Below are 21,425 nucleotides of genomic sequence, written 5' to 3' on the forward strand. Positions count from 1 at the left end.
AGGAGCACCAGACTGTGAGCTCAGCATCAGGGGCACCATCTGGCTCATTCAGTGGTCGGCAAACTTCCTGTAAAGGCTCAGACAGTAAATATGTTAGGCTTTGAGACTGTGTTGGTTAATTTTATGTGTCAACTTGGCTAGGCCATGGTATCCACTTTTTAGTCAAATACCAGTCGAGCTGTTGCTCTGATGGTATTTTTCAGATGTGATTAACATTTAAATCAATAAACTTGGAATAAAGCAGATTACCCTCCACAATGTGGGTGGGCCTTATACAATCAGTTGAAGGCCTTATGAGAGAAAAGAGTAAGGTCACCTGAGGGAGCAGAAATTCTGCTTCCAAATGGCCTTTAGACCCAAACTGTAACATCAACTGTTCCCTGGGTCTCCAGCCTGCCGGCCTGCTTTGCAGATATCAGCCCTGCCAGCCCCCACAATCACAGAGCCAATTCTATAAGGTAAATTTCTCTCTATGTACACACATCCTATTGGTTCTGTTTCTCTGGAGAGTTCTAACACAGGGACCATACAGTGTCTGTTGCGAGCACTCTACCCTGCCGCTGCAGTGAGGGAGGAGCCATAGACAATACGTAAAGAAACAGATGTGGCTGCATTTTATTTATTTTACTTTCTTCACAAAAACAAGCTGGCTGTAGGCTGGCTTAGGCCCACGGGGTTTGCTGAGTTCCTGTCTCCTGACGAATAAGTACAGTACCTGGCACGCAGGAGGCACTTTGAGTTATAAAATATCATTTAAAAACTGTGTAGAATGAAAGTGAACAAATAAACCAGTGACCGCTGGGACTGGAGAGTCCACTTGCTGCCTCTATGATGGGCCGGCAGGGGGTCAGGAGGAGAGGCAGCACGAGACGGGAACTTTCCCACTATCTTCGATCCCACTGTCTCGACAATGGTCTGACAAGGGTATCTGGCTCAGAGATAGATCCCCTGGCATTTCAGGGAATCCGCCCAAGGGAGGAAAGAAAAGCTGTGGGGAAGACGCTGTGCCCCATCCCTTCGCCAACCTGTCTCAGCGGGACAGCGCGGCCTTCCGTGCCATCTCTGACAGCTCCCAGGAATTCGCTGTAGGCAGCAGAACAAGAACTAGGATTTATTTCACCAGAAGGAGCGTCCAGGAGCCACACTCAAGGGCCCAGGAGAGGCCCTGGCACAGAGGCCACAGAAAGGCCATGCACGGCCGTCCACAGTGTGGAGGGCGGCACCAGTGTTGGCTGTGGGCCCACAGCCACGCTTGGGCAAGAGCCCAGAGTGAGCCCAGGCCGTGCCCGCAGCAGAGCTGCCCACGCTGGCTCGAGGAAGGGCCCTGGCACAAAGCCCTGCTTGCTGCAAACGGGACATCCTCAGGTGCTGGCTCCCCGGGGCTGACGCTCCTGGATACGCAGGGGCAGCACAGAGACAGCGCCCGTCACACGTACTCCCCACAGTCGGCGATGATCACCTTCTGCTTGGGCTTCCCGTCCTTGCTGCCCTGGGCCTTTGCAGTCGGAACAGAAGAAGAGAAATCAGGGGATGGAAGGTGGAGAGGAAGGAGCAGCTCGGGGACACCCACCCGCCCCCCGCCCCCAGCCTTAGCAGAAGCAGCGGGGCCCCTCTCCCAGGCCACAGAGTGCCCTCGCCAGCTCTCCGCAGGGCTGCACACCAAGGGCCAGGGCAGCCACCCACCTCAATCTGCCGCAAGACGTCCAGGCCTTCCGTGACCTCCCCAAACACCACGTGCTTGCCATCCAGCCAATCCGTCTTGTCACACGTCAGGAAGAACTGGGAGCCGTTGGTGTTCGGGCCGGAGTTGGCCATGGAGAGCAGGCCTGCGGGAGAGAACGAGCGTGTTGGCTCCCTCCACCCTGGCTCCTTCAGCCCTCAGAGGACACCTGCCTAGAAGATGCGGTGGTGTAAATGCTGCCAGGAGGTGGAATAAGATGAGGGCTGAGAACTGACTATTGGCAAGACGGAGGCTGTCGGCCTCTTTGACAAGTGGTTTCAGTGGAGCGGTGGGGCTAGAAGGGGAGAGAGAGAATAAAAGGCCGGGAGTCTACACAACTTTTCTAAGAAGTGTTGCTTAAAAAGGGGATGAGAAGCATAGATGACAGCTAGAGAGGGACATGAGTCAAAGGATGATTTATTTTATTTATTAATTTTTTTGGTGAGGAAGAGTGGCCCTAAGTTAACATCTATTGCCAATCTTCCTCTTTTTGCTGGAGAAAGATTGTTGCTGAGCTAACATCTGTGCCAGCCTTCCTCTATTTTGCATATAGGATGCCTCCATAATGTGGCTTGATGAGCGGTCCTAGGTCCACGCCCAGGATCCAAACCTGCGAACCCCAAGCTGCCGAAGCAGAGCGTGCGAACTTAACCACTATGCCACCAGGCTGGCCCTGAGGATGACTTTCTTTTTAAAGACTGATTCTGCATACTTTTATGCTGATGGGCTCATCTAGCAGAGCAGGGGAAACAGATTACACAAGGCAGTGAGGGGACAACCGCAGTAAGCCAAGCTCCTAAGGAGGGGAGAGAGGACGGGGTCCAGGCCACGAGCATGATCGCTGGCCTCAGGGGAGACAGCTCATCCCCTGTGCTCGGAGGGAAGTCAGAGCAGGCACGTGTGGGTAGATGCAGCAAGTCGAGCATCAGCTGAGGCGGAGGGCGAGGGGGCACTTCAGGAATGCAGGCAGGTGCAAAGCCGTCATCTCTGCCTGGGACTGAGCACCAAGCAGGGAGATCGAGGGAGGCTGCCAGGGGCCCCTGAAGAACCGTGTCAGCTTTCAACTGGACCAACCAGTACAGTTGTGCGTTTTTCTCCAGATGCTGGAAGACGGACCACTGAGACTTTTTACTGGGTAAGTGACAGAGACGGGGCAGTGGGACAGAGGGACTAAGAGAGAGCTTACAGTGGCATCCAGAATCTAAGCTGCGCTAATAGGGAGCGTAGACACGGTGGGGGCACGGACAGCATATGCGGATGCGAGCTCACGCCCTCCAGCCAGGCGGAGCGCCTCTGCTCTGCCCCGAGTCTCCCCCAGACCCCGAGCCCTCAGCCAGAGCCGCAGCCGTCACTCTGCCCTGCACACCATCCTGCCCCAGCCCGGCCCCACGCGCCACCACCCGCCCCCGGTCCCACCTGGCCCCGTGTGTTTGAGGATGAAGTTTTCGTCATCAAACTTCTTCCCGTAGATGGACTTGCCACCGGTGCCGTTGTGGTTCGTGAAGTCGCCGCCCTGGCACATGAACTGGGGGATGATGCGGTGGAAGCTGCTGCCCTTGAAGCCAAAGCCCTTCTCGTGGGTGCACAGGCACCGGAAGTTCTCTGCGGTCCACAAGGAAAACGCGCTGAGGTTAAAAAACAAAACAAACAAAGAAACAAACAAAACCTCCCTCTAACTAGACTCTGAACACTTCATTTGTTTAATGCTTATCTTTTCACTCTAAACCTCTGATACTGACATCTTGAAAGGACTAAAGGGGATTCTGGCTGAAGAAGGAGGAGTGAATACATGCATTCTAGCTCTGCGCCACAACTAAACTGGTGGAAAAGCGATTTTTTAAAAGAAAAACCAAACAAGATCTGAGAAGAAAACACAGGGGCAAATCTTTGTGACCTTGGATTTGGCAACGGTTTCTTAAATACGACACCAAAGGCATGGGTAACAAAAGAAAAAACAGGTATATGAGACCACCAAAATTAAAAACTTCTGTGCATGAAAGGACACTCTTTCATAGTGAAAAGGCAACCCACAGAGTGGGAGAAAATATTTGCAAATCACATATCTGATAAGGGTTTAGTGTCCAGAATATATAATGAATTCCTACAACTCAACAAACAAAAACACAAAAAACCCAGTCAATAAATGGGCAAAAGACTTGAATAGACATTTCTCCAAAGAAAATATACAAATGACCCATAAGCACATGAAAAGATGCTCAACATCATTAGTAATTAGGGAAATGAAAATCAAAACTACAACGAGATCCCACTTCACATCTACTAGGATGGCTATAATAAACAGACAATTAGTGTCGGTGAGGATATGGAGAAATCGGAACCCTTATACACTTCTGGTGGGAATGTGAAATGGTGCAGCTGTTGTAGAAGAGCTGGGCAGTTCCTCAAAAAGTTAAACAGAGAATTACCGCATGACCCAGCATTTCTTAGGTACATACCCAAAAGAACTGAAAACAAGGATTCAGACACATACATGTACATGAATGTTCATAGCAGCATTATTCACAATAGCAAGTGGAAATAATATTCGTGTCCACCAACAAATGAATGGATAAACAGAATGTGGACTATCCATACAATGGAATATTATTCAGCCATAAAATGAATGAAGCATTGACACGTGCTACAACATAGACGACCCTTGAAAACATTATGATAAGTGAAACAAGCCAGACACAAAAGGACAACTATCATATAATTCCATTTGTACGAAATGTCTAGAATATGCAAATCCAGAGAGACAGAAAGTAGATTAGAGGTTACTAGGGGCCTAGGGGGAGAGGAGAATGGGGGGCTGTTGTTTAATGGGTAGAGTTTCTGTTTGGGGTGATGAAAAAATTTTGAAAATAGTGGTGATGGTTGTCCAATATTGTGAATGCAATTAATGCCATTGAATTGTACACTTAAAAATGGATAAAATGACAAAAGAAAAAAAAAGGAGAGAAAGAGAGAAGAGACAACAGCAACAAAAAATTTTTGAAAGCTAGAAAACAAGTAGATGAGTCATAACTGATACAGCAGACCTAAGAAAGCGGAATCTTATGCTGGTAAAGCAGAGAAGCAACTCCATGTATGTTGCAGATACACCAAAACCTCAGATACAAGGGTAAAAGTAGATCTAAAAACAGTAAGTCTAGTTGAAAGCCTATTTAAGAAAGTAGCTAACCCCAGATCCGAGCCTCTCCCCTCCCCCGTCCCAGCTGGTAGTCTCCTCTCTGGTAGGTTCGAGCTGAGGTCTCTGCACTGGGACGTGCCACGCACAGCTGAGGGTGGAGGTACCGTAATGGCAAATGGAGGCTAAGGGGAAGTTTATATACCGTCTCCCTGCACCAACAAGGCAGACAGCTGGACACAGGGCCTCCAGCAGGAGACTTGAGTCTTCTCTGGGGACTCTGCTCTCTCCAAGAGAACATAACCCAGGGAGACCGACATCCGGGATCCGACAGAGAGAATCACCCTACAGTGGAAGCCTCAGTCGCACCCCTACCAACGTCCAGGGAGTTTCCAAGCAGACTTTTCGGGCCCCATTCTTAAATATGAGGAAGACATCTGATGTGAAAAGCAAAGACCAAAACAAACAGACCCAAAACCAACCAAGCAAAAAATCCCAGGAAAAAGCAACCTGAAACATAAACTGTATCAGAAGAAGAAACTTTAGTAATATCCCAAGATGAGATTGTATTACATCCATGAAACAAGCACAGAGCACTACCAAAAAGAACACTTAGAAAAGTTCCAGAGAGAAGAGAGAATCAGAAGGGACAGAAGCAAGGAAATAATTCAAGGAAATTTTCCCAAACCAAAAGCTAAGACTGTCCTGACTGATGGGCATGGTACGCAGACTAATGGCTCTCCAAAGACGTCCCTGCCCCAGTCCCTGGGGCCTGAGAACACGTTATGCCGCACATGGCAGAAGGTATCTGCAGATGTGATTAAGGTTCTGGACGTTGAGATGGGGAGAGCAGCCTGGAATATCCCGGTGGCCTAACACAATCGCAAGCCTATAAGCAGAGAATCTTTCCCAGCTGAAGTCAGAAAGGGAGCGTTAGAGAGGAGCGACAGAAGAAGAGGCAGGAGAGATTCATAACGTGAGAGGGGCTGGATCCACCATTGCTGGCTTTGAAGATAGAGGAAAGGGGCCACAAGCCTCTAGAAGCAACAATCCTCAGCTGACAGCCAGCAAGGAAATGGGTACCTCAGTCTCCAGATGCAGGAAACTGAATTCTGCCAACAGCCTGACTGACCCTGGAAACGGATGCCCTAGTGTTCCCAGTAAGGAATGTGGCAACCTGGCCATAATCTTCATTTTAGCCTGGTGAGCCCCGGGTCAGACTCTGGCTTACAGAATGGTAAGATAATGAATTTGTGTTCTCATAAGCTGCGAAGTTTGTGGTAATTTGTTAGAGCAGCAAGAGAAAACTAATACAATAGGGCCTCCCAAATATCCAGCTTGATGGATGGAAAGACATCTATTCCCAAGGGACACAGTTTGAGAACACAGGACCCTCCAGCCTGGAGACCAGCGTTCTCTAACAGCTTTAAAGCACTTGGATAGTGTAACTGAGGAACTAAATTTTAATTTAAATTTAAGTAGTCACATGTGGCTAGTTGCCACTGTATTGAACAGCCCAGCTCTAGACAGAAAAAAAAAGATTCTGGGGGCTGGCCCTGTGGCCGAGCGGTTAAGTTCGTGCGCTCCGCTGCAGGCGGCCCAGTGTTTCGTTGGTTCGAATCCTGGGCGCGGACATGGCACTGCTCATCAAACCACGCTGAGGCAGCGTCCCACATGCCACAACTAGAAGGACCCACAATGAAGAATATACAACTATGTACCGGGGGGCTTTGGGGAGAAAAAGGAAAAAAATAAAATCTTTAAAAAAAAAAAAAAAAAAAAGAAAAGAAAAGAGATTCTGTACAAAGGACCAAAGATCAGAACGACATCAGACTTCTCTAGAATTCTACGCCCAAACTATCAATCAAGTGGGAGGGTAGATATTTGCATACATTAGTCTCAAAATACTTACCTCCCAAGTTCTTTTCTCCAGAAGCTACAGAAGTACGTCCTCTACTGAAATAAGGGAATAAACCAAAAAAGCAACAGAGGTTCCAACATAAGAGGCAAAAATAGGAGATCCCATGACAACAGCTGTGCAGTGGGCCTGGAGGGCAACCCGCCCAGGCTGGAGGAGGTCAGAGGTTCTCCCCGGAGGAACGTCCACAAGAAAGTGAAACTGACAGAACATCTGGTGGGTTTGAACACGATGAGACATTTACACAGGCAGGAGGATTTGGGAGAGAATCAGGAATAAACACATAGAAGACTAAGCAAATGTGAAAACAAGACAATTACAAATTCTGGGGAAAACAAAATGCTATGCGGAAAGGAAGTTATCACAGGATGATGCTAATATAGTTAAAGTGACCTGGGACCCAACCGAAATTATGGAAACGACGTGAGAAAGATGAAGGGGCAGCACAGGTGACTTAAAAAGCTAACAATTCCTTATCCTCTGAGGTGGGAAGCTAATAAATAATGCTTAAAATGAAAACACCAGGAAGTAGCAACATAAATCTGTTACCTACCAACAAGGAGGTAAAAACCAAGAGAATCAACTAAGAGTTGAAAGTGGCTGCATCTGAGGAGAAGCAAATGCTGTCGGTGGTGGGGCAGGGCGGGGGCACAGCACCAGGGGACTGCTGTTTTTCAAAACAAGCTTTTTGAAATTGACTTTTTAAACTATATAATAAATTTTAGATTAAAAAAAGAATAAATAGATGTCAATATTTAAACCTGGAAAGAATACTCAAGAAACTGTTAGCAGTAGTTACTTCTTTTTTCTTTTAAAGATTTTTTTTTTTAAGTATGCTTTTCTTTGGTGAGGAAGATTGGTCCTGAGCTAACATCTGTTGCCAATCTTCCTTGTTTTTTTTTTGCCTCCCCAAAGCCCCAGTACATAGTCGTATATCCTGGGTGTAAGTCCTTCTAGTTCTTCTATGTGGGATGCCGCCACAGCATGGCTTGATGAGCGGTGGGTAGGTCTGCACCCAGGATCCGAATTGGGTGAACCCTGGGCTGCAGAAGTGGAGCGTGCAAAACCAACTACTATGCCATGTGACTGACCCAACAGTAGTCACTTCTAGAGAGTAAGGCTGAATGTAGAGAGAGGAAGAAGACTTAAGCTTTCAATTTATTACTTCAATACAGTTGGAATTTATGTGTGGTATTCTTTTTTTTGGTGAGGAAGATTGTCCTGAGCTAACCTTGTTGCCAATCTTCTTCTTTTTGCTTGAGGAAGACTGCCCCTGAGCTAACATCTGTGCCAATCTTCCTCTATTTTATATGTGGAACACTGCCACAGCATGGCTGATGAGCGGTGTGTAGATCTGCACTCAGGATCCAAACCCGCGAACCCCAGGCCACCAAAGCAGGGTGTGCGAACTTAACCACTACACCACTAGGCCAGCCCTCTTTTTTTTTTAAGCATGAATACTTGTTTACTTGTATTAAAAACAAAAGCCAAAAAACTATTATTAAAAAATTGTAAACCAGGACTTATAAAACTTCAAAGATGCCAGTTGACTCATCTGTTACTAGGTCTCAGGATACAAGATGCAAATCAATTCAGGTCAGAAACAATGTCTAGGACAGAAGAACTGAGGCATCGAGGACCCTGGGAAGGCTCACAGCTCAGCCACCAGCCTCCTGGCCATCCTGACCGGAGCCCTGCTCACCTGCTGTCATGGGAACGACGTCTGAACGCAGGAGCATCTGGATGCGGCCGGCTGGCTTGTTCCCAATCTTGATGTCCATGTACACCTGAGGGTTTGACCGGGCCTTTTTTGCAGTGGGCTCTCCCTAGGCACAGAAGAAATCGCCAGGTTAGAGAGAACTCCCCAACTCCCCAAGCAGGAGAGCGAGTATTCTTCTGAACACACGCCCAGAACCCAGCTGCAGCGAGCAAGCTGGAGCAAGGTGCTCACAGGGAAGGCCTTGGGACTCCATGGGGTCACAGAAGGTGGGGGCGACAGCCACAGCACGCAGCTGGATGTCTAGTGACAGGAGATCTCAGCACTATCTACTCGAGCCCCACCCCACAGGCACATGTTATCTCGTCACACTGGCCCTCATACACATCAGCTTGCTTCACCCTGCCCTGCACTCACAGAACACTTTTCTGGCCCGCAATACCCAACTCTCAACAACTTCAAACCCCAGTGCAAGCCCACTCACCTCACTCCAGTTAAGTGGACCCATTTATGTAACACCATCCCCTCCTTCTATGTGTAGCCCTGGATACCCATAGGCCGGCTACAATGGAAGCAAGGAGGGCAGCCCTCTGGCCTGGGTCTAAGCGCTCAGAAGCCAATGGAGGAGACTGGGACCTTGTTTATACCCCAAGTAGACGTGAGGCTAAGCAGAGACATTTAATACAGCTGTCGCACTTGTTCCAAAGAGAAAAGTCAAATGTTCTTAACCTGTTTATGGTTTGGTTTAACAAGCACGTGTTGAGGTATCATGCTGGGCACTGAGGATACTATGACTATTATTTGCCACTAACAACACCAGTGACATAGCAGCAGCAGCAAATACTCACATAGCACTTGCCACGTACTGGGTACGATTCTAAACGCTTTATGTATATTACCTCATTCAATCCTCACAACCACCCTTATCAGTACCACTATCTTCCCCATTTTATAGATGGGAAAACTGAGGCGCGGTAAAGTTCAATAACTTGCCCAAGGTCACAGAGATGGCAAGTGGGGAAGCTGGAATTCAAATCTAAATGCTCCCCGCCCCCCACCCAAGTCCACACTCATAATCACATTAACCCACATTTTTATTAACAAGCCTAATACAAAGGCCCCTATCCTCACAGAATTTACTGCCTAGAAAGGGAAAGGCAATGAGCTCTTGAGTAGCCTGTACACAAACAAAGACATACAGGCAAACACAAAGACTGGCTCCACCAAGAGTGTATGGTGGCCTGCAGCGTGGAGGGGGGGGCAGGGTCAAGAGCTCGGAGAGGCCCTCCCAGACTATCCTGCGGGCCAGGGATGGGGAGCCACTGCAAAGCTCTCAGCAGGAGGGTCAGACGATTAGTCTTGTCCTTTAAAAAGATCATTTTAGAGCTCTTTGTGGAAGACTGGAGGAGAGCAAGACTGCAGCCAGAAGACTAGTTAGGAAGCTAGTGCAATTATCCAGATGAGATGAGAGGCTCCACTAGGATGACGGAACAACCAGGGGAGGTGGGATTCAAGGAAGATTTAAGAGGAAAAGTTAGCAGAATATAATAACGGATTGGCGCTAATTTTTTTTTTTTTTGAGGAAGATTAGCCCAGAGCTAACATCTGCTGTCACTCCTCCTCTTTTTGCTGAGGAAGACTGGCCCTGAGCTAACATCCGTGCCCATCTTCCTCTACTTTCTATGTGGGACGCCTGCCACAGCATGGTTTGCCAAGTGGTGCCATGTCTGCACCCGGGATCCGAACCAGCGAACCCCGGGGTGCCGAAGCAGAAGTTGTGCACTTAACCCCTGTGCCACCAGGCCAGCCCCAAGGATTACCTCTATTTTAAAGAGGGGTCTAGGATGCCCTAGCGTTACTCCACTGTGAGGGCCATTTATGGTGCTCTGCTTTGTGTCCAAGTTTCTGGCTTGGGTCAATGTGTGGATGGATGGCAGCAAATTGACAAGCTAGAGAACACAGGAAGAACAGGCTTAGAGAAGGGAGGGCATCCATTTTAGGGAACTTTAAGCTGCCTGTGAGACTTAAAGCAGAAACATCTAAAGCTCAGGACTTGGAACAGAGACCAGGAAAGTCAATAGCACAGGAGAAGCTGTGAAAAATCAGAGCGACTGCTACTGTTTTGGCCGAGAAGAGAGATCCATGAGCTAAGAAAGAAATCCAGAAGAACAACAGTCACAAGGAGGGGAGCGGAGGCAGGGGACTGTGCTCAGAGAAGTATGCTGAGTCAGGAGCAAACGCCAAGGCAGGCTCTCTTAGGCAGGGAGAACCCTGAACCTATGCACAGACTGACAGGAAGGTACCACGACCCTATCCTGCCTCCCCTGCGTCAGGGCAGGAGCAGGAGGCCTGTGTCGCCTCGGTGAAGGAGGGGACTGAGCAGGAGGGTGAAGGGGAGCACTCATGACTTTCCTCACTCAGGCCTGCGGGACCTGAGGGGAGCAGAGAAGCTCAGGACGCAGAGCACGAGGATGAGAGAACCAACGCCTCTCCTTCTAGTTCACTTAATACTGCCTTCACCAAAGGACTAAGAGTTCATTCTTTACTCTCTCTGCTTTTGTACGCACACTTGCAAATTCCCGTAAAAACTTAAAAAAAAAAAAGTCTCCTGCGGAAAGCACCAGCCTCCCCTCTGGCAGCCCAGCCTTCAACCTCACCTCCTGGGTTTCCACTTTGGGAGGCTCTGACCCTTCTTCCTCTTTATTCTCTTCAAGAGTCTTCCCAGAAAACTTCCTCAACCAGTCATCATCTGACCAAACTGCAGGGAAAGAATCAAACAAACGTGAAGAAACTCAAGCTATCAGCCAACTGCTAATTAGCTGCTTTGGTGAGCAAAGGAGAACACACTACGTGGCCCACTGGGCCGGAGGATTCCGCTTTGGGAACTCACAAGGGTAAGGAAAGTTCGTGGGGAATGTCAGCCCTGAAGGCCAGCTCTCAGCAGGGCTAAGTGAGAAGGTACGCTAAAGGGAAAGGCGGAGCTCTTGCCGGTTCTAGCCGGGGAGCACGCCAGGAAGGGAGTGCCGAGAAAACTGGGAGAGAGGAGATCAGGCAGGGTTTGTCTCCTAAGGGGAACGATTATCCTGAGAAACACAAACTTTATTTTCCCACAAAGGTGGCGCACGGCCTTCACCAACGTGGACATCCTCTACACCTGTCCACCAGGAGCGGTACTCATTCCAAGTAAATACGGATAAAATTGCAACCAAGGCCACATTGGAGGACATGATGGGGAATGTGTAGTTGCCCCCACTCACCTGGTCTGGAAGAGCCTTCCTTAATCCTCATTGGTTTGGCCAAATTGACACGAATTGTCCGTCCAAAGAGTTCAGATTCATTCTGAAAAGATTAAAAATCCAGCTGCTTAAACTGTTAGGTTGAAAGAGAGTCAGACAGCTTTCCACCTGCTTCTGATACATCTGAGACTTGCTCATTTGTTCTCCCTTAACCCCTGAGCCCCTACTAGCGAGCTCTGTACCGCCACAGGGCAGAGTTGGGTACAGGGAAGTTCCTTCCTGGACCCCTCACACACCTCCCGTCTTCCAGCACCAGCAAAGACCTGTGCTACCAACAGCAACTCCAGGTTCAGGGTGCTCTAATTACAAGGATAACTGTACTTTCCAAGTCCCTGAGGTCACCTTCCAAAGCCAAGATCAGCTTTGAAATGGTGAGAAGTGCTCTTTCTCTGAGAGCTGAGGAATATATTTGGTGAACGGGTAACAGAACAGGAATAAAGGAGAATCTTATTATCCAAAGATAATTGGTACCATGAAAGGTCACTTAATGTGGTTTTTTTGTTTTTGAGGAAGATTAGCCCTGAGCTAACATCTGCCGCCAATCCTCCTCTTTTTGCTGAGGAAGACTGGCCCTGAGCTAACATCTGTGCCCATCTTCCTCCACTTTATATATGGGACACCTGCCACAACATGGTTTGATAATCGGTGCGTAGGTCCGCACCCGGGATCCGGACTGGTGAACCCCAGGCCGCTGAAGCGGAACATGCAAACTTAACCACTGTGCCACACGGCCAGCTCCAAAGGTCACTTAATGTGAATCCATTTAGAGAGCAGTGAAGAAAATTTCATGGTAAAAAGTAAAGGAAAAAAACATTTGACTGGGACTTCGTTGTGATGAAACTAAAAATAATGAAAATCAATTTATTATAGTTAAAATTCAGGTTTAACTACGCACTAATTTGTAGAACAAAGTAGTAACGGGTGCCGATTAATTTGCAGTATTTTTTCCAACAAGTCTAGCAACAGTACGGTACGACATCTTTGCACTTTGTATCTCATGTGAAAATCACAAGGATCTCAAAGAAGGACTCAAGAGCTTCAGCATTTTCCCCAAGGACCTCTCCAAGTGATTCAAATCATTTGCAGTGTAGCACACCCTGTCATTATCCTTATCGAATTCCTCTTCTCAGTTGTTAATTCCTCTAACACTTCGTGAAATCCTACCTCGTTGGCAAAATACGCAATTCACTGTACAAGCAGTTTACATAGTATTTGCAATTTATTATCCTAGACATGGGGCAGCCAGTGAGAGATTGGCCAATAAGGACGATTCAGATTTATATTATTTGGGGAAGGATGTTTGAGTAAGGGCTAATCTTCTAAGTGATCAATTCACAGTGAATATTTTCACGGGATGACAATATTTACTTCGCCATGTAACTTTGTAGGTCCACCCTTGTAACTTTGGAGGTTCAGCAAACCAATATATGAACAAGGACCCTCTGTACCACCAAAAAGCTTTAGTAAGAATGAAGATTCCCAGCCGTACCATGTTGTCGATAGCTGCTGCAGCATCCTGCCAAGAAAAGACCAGGTAGGAGTTTAGCTTTTTGTGGTGTCTAAAAACATACTCAGTAGCAATAAAAACAAGACAAAGTCACCTCTATCCTTCCTGCCAAGGGGCTGTGTGTGTCTCACAGAGAGCACCTCCTGGCTGACTGAGGAGCTGGTGGTACAGCCATCTGCCATCTAGTGGGAGGCATGAGAACTAATCACCAGCGCTGCCAGGCAAGAATGCCAATGAGCAGGGCTGAAGGAGCTCTGCAGAGCAAGAAGGGCAGGACCTGGCAGGTCTGTGATGCCAACCATGGTCTACAGTTTGATTAAGAGAGGGAACTTTCCTTCAAACAGCACTTCTTGTCTTTCTGGAAGCATGAGCATGGGGCCGAGAAACCTAGCCGAATGGAGAACAGCTCCCTTTGTCATCGGTGACAACACTGACACAAGCCAAAGACTAAACATAGCTAACACAGAATCTTCTCACCTCTGCCAACTCAAATTCAACAAAAGCAAATCCTCGGTGCTTTTCTGAAAAAAGAGGAAACAAAAACAAGTAATTGTTTTGGGGCAAGGGGAAGAAACAGATGGTCACAATGGAAGTGAAGTCAGTCACGTGCCATATCCAGACACTAGAAATTCCACCCAATCACTATGTGGGAAGAAGGAATCTCACTCTTTGATTCTTCTTAGTCTAAATGACATTTTAAGCAATACAGCTAATGAACATAGCTACTTTTTTAGTGAAGACAGCTAATGAGCTATACTTTTAATCTTTAAAAACAAGCATTTGATTCTTCTACCAAAGCCAAATTAAAACCTTAACCTTTGCATGCAAGGCAGCTAGAAAAATGAAGTCATTTAACCTACCAATTATTTATTCCAAATATACACTGTGAGCATCAACTGTGCATAAAGCATGAATCCTAAAACCTGGATAAGGATGCTCAGCCTTTATCTTCAGGAAAATGCTGATCTAACTACAAAGGGCCAAGCACAACAATGTTAATTTAATTTCCCAAGTAACCTTAGAGAACGAATATAACCTTATCATTTTTTACAAAGGTCCCAGGCCCAGAGAGTTTAAAGACCTTGCTAACAATACATATGCAGGATCGATCATGGAGCTGGGCCTAAAGCTCCAATCTTAAAAATGACAACAAAGGTAAAATAGAAAACTGAACTGTAACTGTGATACCAATTGAAGGAAAACTTACCCAGCTGCACAGAGGCCAAGGCCCCACTGTTGGAGCTGGGTTTTCCTGCTGCCCTGTTTAACAGCACAGCTGCCAAGAAGGGGGCAGGTATGGTAGGGTACCCGGCAGGCACTTTGAAACAACAGTCAGATGTCCATGTAGGTCAAAACCTATCTTCCTTCTGGGCTACCGAAAATTTTGTTATCTCAAACCCAACATACAGGACTCTCTGCAAAGTTATGTTATAGCTCACAACTGCAAGCCTCAGAACATTCCTTCTGCATCAAGATCACCGTCATGCTGCCCTACTGAGGCACCCTCCTCCCGAACTTTCCTACATACCAACCATATTTAGAATGCTCTGTGATATGCCTTTAAAAAAATTTTAAGTTCTTTTCCGAGTAGGAAAATTCTGAACACGGGAGACACTAAAAGGACTCACCTGTTTCATAATCCAGAGGAATCTGAATATCTGTGATGTCTCCAAAAGGGATGAAAGCAGCATGAAGAACTTTGTCGTCCACTTCCTCTGCCAGTCCACCTAAAAAGAAGCCAAGAGCCTCTGTACCACTGTCCTCCATTCTCTTGAGAAGTCCCTGCAGCCCAGTTAGCATGCTATAGCCACAGGGGAAGTGTCTTTCCATTTAGTCTTATGGGTACATAAGCACCCATCTCATCTGCTCCCTCACCCTTACTATGAAGCACAGTTCTCTCTTCACCCTTCTTTCAGACCCCTTCATCTAGCCCCAGGATTACTGCAATAGCTTCTTCCTTTTTTGTGTGTGAGGAAGATTGGCCCTGAGTTGACATCTGTGTAAATATTCGTCTATTTTGTATACTGGATGCCCCCCCACAGCATGGCTTGATGAGCGGCGTGTAGGTCCGCGCCCAGAATCCCGGGCCTGGGAATCTCGGGACACCAAAGCGGAGCTCAAGAACTTAACCGCTACGCCACCGCCAGCGGGCTGGTCCTGCAATAGCTTAACTGACCTCCCTCTCCTCCACACAGCCAACTACAACGATCCTGGGAACGCGCAGATTTTAACCCATCACTTCCCTGCTTCAACTCCTTCAAAGGTTTCCCACCGTCCTCAGGATAAAGTACAAACTCCTCCGCAGTATATACAAGGCGCTTCATAACCGGAGCCCCGCCCACCTCTTCAGCCTCTTTCCCTTTGCTTCCCCAATTCCCTGGGTATCCCGCAAGATGACACACTTGCTCCCAAGAGTAAGACTCTTGCACACCTTTGGGCTTTTGCTCTTGCTGTTCCCTTTCACACTTGCCCCTACTTTGGCTACCTGGATAACTCAGGCTCATCAGCTCCGGCGTCACCGCATCCTGAAAAGTTTGCTCTCACCTCTCCAGATGGAGGGGTCATTTCTCCCCGCTCCCAAGCCCACGTCATCTTTGTCCATCCCCACTAAAGCGCTCATCAAACTGTGCTACTGGGGTTATTCTCATTTCTACCTGGCTAATCTGGGAACTCCTTCCTTTAGGGTAAGGACCGGGGCTGAGCCATCGCGACCGTGAATGTTTGCAAAATGAATGGGCGCGAGGATCTGGAGGCCCATAATACCCCTCTATCAATGCTCCGAGTCCAGGAGGTGAAGAGTTCCGGTTAGAGTTTAGCGGACTTGAAAGAGAGCCGGAAAAATCGTGATGTTCGGGCTAACACTCTGAAGCAAGGCAATACTGCCAGAGATCCGGCCTAGACAGCTGTTCGTCGCCCTCCGCGTCCGGAGACGTGTCCCACCCCAAACCCGGACCCACTCGGGGCCGGTTCGCCGGCAATCTGCCTAGCGCCCGCGACTGCTCACCCACGTACAGCACGCGCTTGGTGGTGGCCATCTTACTTCCGCGCGCCCGTGCCGGAAGCCGCAGCTCGGCCCGCCCCTGCCCCGGCCCCGCCCCGGCCCCGCCCCGGCCCCGCCCCGGCCCCGCCCCGGCCCCGCCCCGCGCTCGCAGACCCCGCCCACTCCAGCGCAGGCCAAACGCGCCTCTGGCCCTGGTAAGTGTCGGGCGCTGTGTCAGGTGCACCGTGGGGAACAAAGTGATGTGGTCCTGATGCTTTCGATGTTCCAGGTGCTCAGTGCTGCAGGAGACAATACTCGGCCGAATCAGCCCAGGTCGGCAAATAATAATCTACTGGTAAACCAGGGTCCGCGCGCCACCCACGCCTGCCTGTTTCTGGGCAACCCGGGAGCTGCGAATGGATTTTACAGTTTTAAATAGTTGGAAAGAAGAAATCAAAACAAGAATAATATTTCGAGACACGTTAAAATTATAAGAAATTTGGTTTTCAATGTACATAAGGTTTTATCGGAACATAGCCACGATCAATCTTTTGAGTATTGTATGGCCGCTTTCACACTCCAACGGCGGGAGACCTATAGCCCGCAAGGCCTAAAATACTTACCACTTGGCTCTTTAGGACAAAAGTTTGCCGACTTTTGGAATAAACCAACAAATACATAAATCGCAGATTGACATACGTGGTAGACAACAATGGGTTAACACCTCCCTGAGGTCACATTTAAGCTGAAACCTGGAGGAGGAGGAGCCAGGGAAAGGAGGAATCAGGAAAAAGGATTTCAGGGAGAGGAGACAGCTTCTGCACACTCAAGGAACTGAAAGGGCAGTGTGGAGGGAGAGCGGGGTGGGGGAGAGGGCATGAAATCAGGCAGGAAAGGTGGGCAGGGGCCACACCATGCAGGGCCCTGTAAACCGTGTGGAGGATCTGGGGGCTCTGAGAAGCTGTTGAAGGTTGTAATGGGGAGTTCCATGGTCACATTTATGTTTCAAAATAGTTCTCTGACCACTATGCCCAGAATGGATTGGGTGGAACCGTGGAGACCAGGAAGCTAATGCAGTAGCCTAGGGGATAGTTGATGGTGGGTCTCTCCCTCCAGTCCACCCTCCAGCTGGTTCGCAGGGTGATCTTTCTTCAGAAGAAACTTAAATTCTCTAGAGTTCCCTTCTTAATTCACTGCTGTTGATAACAAGGCTCCTAGAGCACTTGACAAGGGGCCATGGCTAGGTCAAGTCAACCCCGACCTACACACCAGCTCTGGCCCTTACCTCGTGCCCTTTTTCCTTGCCTCTGCCTCTGCTCCTTTCTCTCCTTTCTCCATCTGGAAGCACCCAGCAGTCCTCATCGGAAGCCCTAGTTAAGCTTCACTCATCCAAGCCCCTGTAGACAGAGGCCATGGCCCCCAGGTCTAGAAGTCGACTGGAACATTCACACTGTAACTGTAGTCAGGTGTGTCTGTCTCTCCTACTTTGACACCAAGGCCTATGGCCAACTGTGTTCTCAGAGCTAAGCAGTGGCTGCACACATAGCCCACCTCACCAACCTCAGGCCAAACAAGGGGGATGCTGCTCATAGAAATGAGGCTGAGGGGGGCCAGCCCAGTGGTGCAGCGGTTAAGTTCACATGTTCTGCTTCGGCGGCCTGGGGTTCGCCAGTTCAGATCCTGGGTGCAGATATGGCACTGCTTGACAAGCCATGCTGTGGTAGGTGTCCCACCTATATAGCAGAGGAAGATGGGCACTAATGTTAGCTCATGGCCAGTCTTCCTCATCAAAAAGAGGGGGATTGGCAGCAGATGTTAGCTCAGGGCTAATCTTCCTCAAAAAAAAAAAAAGAAAAGAAATGAGGCTGAGGGATCTGATTATGAGATCTCCTTGTGTACACATCACTATTCCAGACCAACAAGGTCACTCTTAAGAAGAATCTGACATATATCCTTTATGTGGGTGTGGTATAATAAAAAATATATTTGGTCTTTGTCCCTAGTACCTGGCACAGCGCTCCTAAAACCCTCCTGAGTGATGAGTGCCTTTTGTTATTCATGATGAACCACTTTTGACCGTACCTGAGTTTACACCAGGGAGGTGACTCTTGGCGAGGTCCTATATGTGTCAGGATTCTGCAGAGAAACAGAACCAATAAGATACATATCTATAGGCAGAGATTTATTATGAGGAATTGGCCCATGCAGTTATGGAAGCAGAGGAGTCCCACGATCTGTCACCTGCAAGCGGAGACCCGGGAGAACCAATGGTGTAAATCGCAGTGCAGGGCAGGAAGAGACGAGATGAGATGACCCAGCTCAAGTAGCCAGGCGGGAGAAGGGGCTCATTCTCCCTTCGTCCACCTTTTGTTCTATTCAGGCCCTCAGTGGATTGGATGAGGCCCACCCCCACTGGGGAGGGCCATCTGCTTTACTCAGTCTACTGATGCAGATGCTGATCTCATCCAGAAACACCCTCACAGACACGCCCAGAAGTAACACTTGGCCAAATATCTGGGCACCTTGTGACCCGACCCAGTCAAGTAGACATATAAAATTAACTGTCACAGGCCCCTAGATAGCTTCAAGATGGGGGCTGGTCACAGAGGAACCAACCACACGACTAGAGGGTTGGAACTTTCAGCCCCACCCCTTGATCTTCAGGGAGGGGAGAAGGAATGGAAATTGAGTTCAGTCAGCAATGCTCAATGATTCAATCAATCATGCCTAGGTAATGAAACTTCACATAAAAGCTCTAAATGTGGTTTGTTTGGGGAGCTTCTGGTTGGTGAACACATCGATATGCTGGGAGGGTGGCATCCCTGGAGAGGGCATGGATGCTCCACTCCCTTCCCTCCCCGACCTTGCCCTATGCATCTCTTTCATTTGGCTCTTCCTGGGTTGTAGCTTTTATAATAAACTGTAATCATAAGTATACCTCTTTCCTGAGTTCTAGGAGTTGTTCTAGCAAATTATCGAACCTGAGGGAGGGGGGTCGTGGGAACCTCCAAATTTGTACTTGACTAAGCAGAAGTGCAGGTAGCATGGGGACCCCATTTGTGGCTGGTGTCTGAGTGGGGGCAGTCTTGTGGGACTGAGCCCTTAATCGGTGGGCTCTGTGCTAACTCTGGGTAGTGTGGGGGACAGGTCTTGGCCACGCCAAGATATGTCTCTTTGGCATGAGGATTATTTGAGGCTGATTGCTTTTGATAAACTGGGACAGGGAAGGAGGCTCTGAGGGGTAGAACTTGCTTGCCCTTTGTTAGGAGACATTTACATTGTAAAGGAAATCTCTATCTGTAAAGGTGCCTCCCTCTCTGTACCAGGAAGAAGGGGATGACCTTCTCTCTAGAAACTCTTAATCAATACCAAAGTCAAGGACTTAAATCTGCATAATAATCTTATTCCTGTTTCTGGTAACCTCCTGTAACTGACTTCCTTCCCCCTCCCAAAGTTGGCATTTCTTTAAGGATTAAGCATCTTTCCTTAGGCTAGGAACTGATTGCTTCACTCACCTGTGACCACCCAGCTCAAGACTTGCCTCTTGCTATGTCCATCAAGCGCTGTGCCAACAGGGCAATCTTTTGACTATTGTGGGAGGGACATTTCAATCATGTGTGAAACACCCTGTTTGGGGGTATATAACCACTCTGTGCACCCCACTTCTTTGGTGTCCTTTCTTCCTTTGGAAAAAAAGGCCCCGGGCCATGGTCCTCATAAAGCTTTGTTTAATTTTCTCTTGCTATTCTGTCTCATGTGAATTTAATTCGTTCTCCGGCCAGACGAACCCATTATTAGGTAGAGGAAAAGTCTTCCTCCCCTACAGTAGTTAGTGTCAGAATTGACTGTAGTCAGATGTGACTGTCTCTCCCCCTTTGACACCAAGGCCTGTGGCCTGCTGTGTTCCCAGAGCTAAGCAGTAGCTGCACACACAGCTAACCTCACCAACCTCAAGCCAAACCAGGGAGATGCTCATAGAAATAAGGCTGTGGGATGTGATTATGACAACGCCTTATATATCCGTCATTATTCCAGACCAACAAGGTGATTCCTGAGAAAGATCCAACCAGGTGCTCTTGTCGTTTGCTCCTTATAATTTACAACCTGTACTCCTCTCTTCTCCATATTAACTCACCTAGATGACAGGAAAAAAATCCAGGTGCCAGCCTGCCCAAGTTACCAGGTTAAGTGGCAGAAACATGGTTCTGTACACAGCCCCTAATCTTTTAGGAAGATATTTGCAAGTCAAAACCATTGCAGAAAACAAGAACAGCCAAACATACGGTTTTTCCTTGTCTAGGAGGTAGCAGCAGCGACAGCGCCCACCTTCTGGGCAGCTTCCTTCTTGGCGTGATGAGCCTGCAGAACCGCCACAGCTTCATCCACCTGTGAGAAATCTCCAGGGGCTCAGTGACATCTGAGGAGAGCCCCTCCCACCCCTCTCTGGTGCCGACCACTTTCCCAAATACCACACCCCAGCCGCCCTCAAATCACAGGCGAGGCCCAAGAAGGTCATGGGGCAGCAGACCCTTCTCTCTGCTGCTCCCAGGTGTGCGAGGCCGCCCCTCGTCCTCCCGAGCTGAGTGAGCGAAGCCCCAGGGTCAGAGAAGCAGCTCATCTTGGAGCGGAGCGACTCAGGGGACTCCATCATGTGCAGCAGCTCAGAGTTGCCGATCTCCAGCAGCATCCCTGTAATCTTTCCAGCCAGGTTTGAATGCATGTTCTGTATGAGCGGGAACAAACGTTCTCCTGTGGGAAGAGATTTCATTAAAAAGCAGGTGAAATCCCAGTAAAGAGTGGACCTGGTGTCCAGGTCAGTACCAGGCTCTGGCCCCCTCTTCTGCAAGCACGTGGGTCACTCACCCAGCATCTGCTTCTGTTCCTGGGGGGGTGCTGCAGCCAGCATGGAGGCGGTCAGGGGCTCCTGTCCCTGCACGTGGACCGCAGGCTGGGGTGCCTGGAAACCAGAAGCAGCAGTCAGCACCAAGGAAAGGACACTTGACGGTGGTCGAGATTAGGACAGTCCAACCATTCAACACCTGAATGCCACCATTCAAAATGCCAAGGGAGGGGAAGACAGGTAACAGTCCCTGAGCAAACTTGATCCACTGAGAGGCAAGTGGTGGCAATATAAAAAACTATGTAGACTCATATATA

At 48.5% G+C, this 21,425-nt stretch overlaps 1 protein-coding gene across 4 annotated transcripts; it reads right to left on the reverse strand.

Moving 5' to 3' along the window:
* Positions 1 to 591: 591 nt before the first annotated feature.
* On the reverse strand, positions 592 to 16,348 carry PPIE (peptidylprolyl isomerase E). Of its 4 annotated transcripts, none has more exons than XM_046663449.1 (10): positions 16,293 to 16,348; positions 14,917 to 15,015; positions 13,766 to 13,809; positions 13,271 to 13,297; positions 11,743 to 11,824; positions 11,143 to 11,243; positions 8,471 to 8,594; positions 3,137 to 3,322; positions 1,684 to 1,826; positions 592 to 1,495 (listed from the first exon to the last, which is right to left on the reverse strand). In XM_046663449.1, the coding sequence occupies exons 1-10, from the start codon at positions 16,321 to 16,323 to the stop codon at positions 1,427 to 1,429; spliced, it is 906 nt and encodes a 301-aa protein (XP_046519405.1). In that variant the 5' UTR covers positions 16,324 to 16,348; the 3' UTR covers positions 592 to 1,426. The 4 variants fall into 4 exon arrangements, with proteins under 4 accessions (XP_046519405.1, XP_046519402.1, XP_046519404.1 ...); XM_046663446.1 differs by having other exon boundaries at positions 13,150 to 13,297; XM_046663448.1 differs by lacking the exon at positions 16,293 to 16,348 and adding an exon at positions 16,052 to 16,271 and having other exon boundaries at positions 13,150 to 13,297.
* Between the last annotated feature and the right edge of the window lie 5,077 nt (positions 16,349 to 21,425).

This window comes from Equus quagga, chromosome 5, assembly GCF_021613505.1.
Source record: "Equus quagga isolate Etosha38 chromosome 5, UCLA_HA_Equagga_1.0, whole genome shotgun sequence".
In the NCBI taxonomy this organism is placed as follows: Eukaryota; Metazoa; Chordata; class Mammalia; order Perissodactyla; family Equidae; genus Equus; species Equus quagga.

Excerpts from the sequence above, each read along its gene's own strand:
- PPIE (XM_046663446.1), bottom strand. The coding sequence starts at position 14,979 with ATGCTGCTTTCATCCCTTTTGGAGACATCACAGATATTCAGATTCCTC. Across the intron at positions 13,810-14,916 it reads TCCTCTGGATTATGAAACAG|AAAAGCACCGAGGATTTGCT; the intron begins GTGAGTCCTTTT and ends CTCTTTTTTCAG. Across the intron at positions 11,244-11,742 it reads GGAAGGCTCTTCCAGACCAG|TTTGGTCAGATGATGACTGG; the intron begins GTGAGTGGGGGC and ends CTTTCCCTGCAG.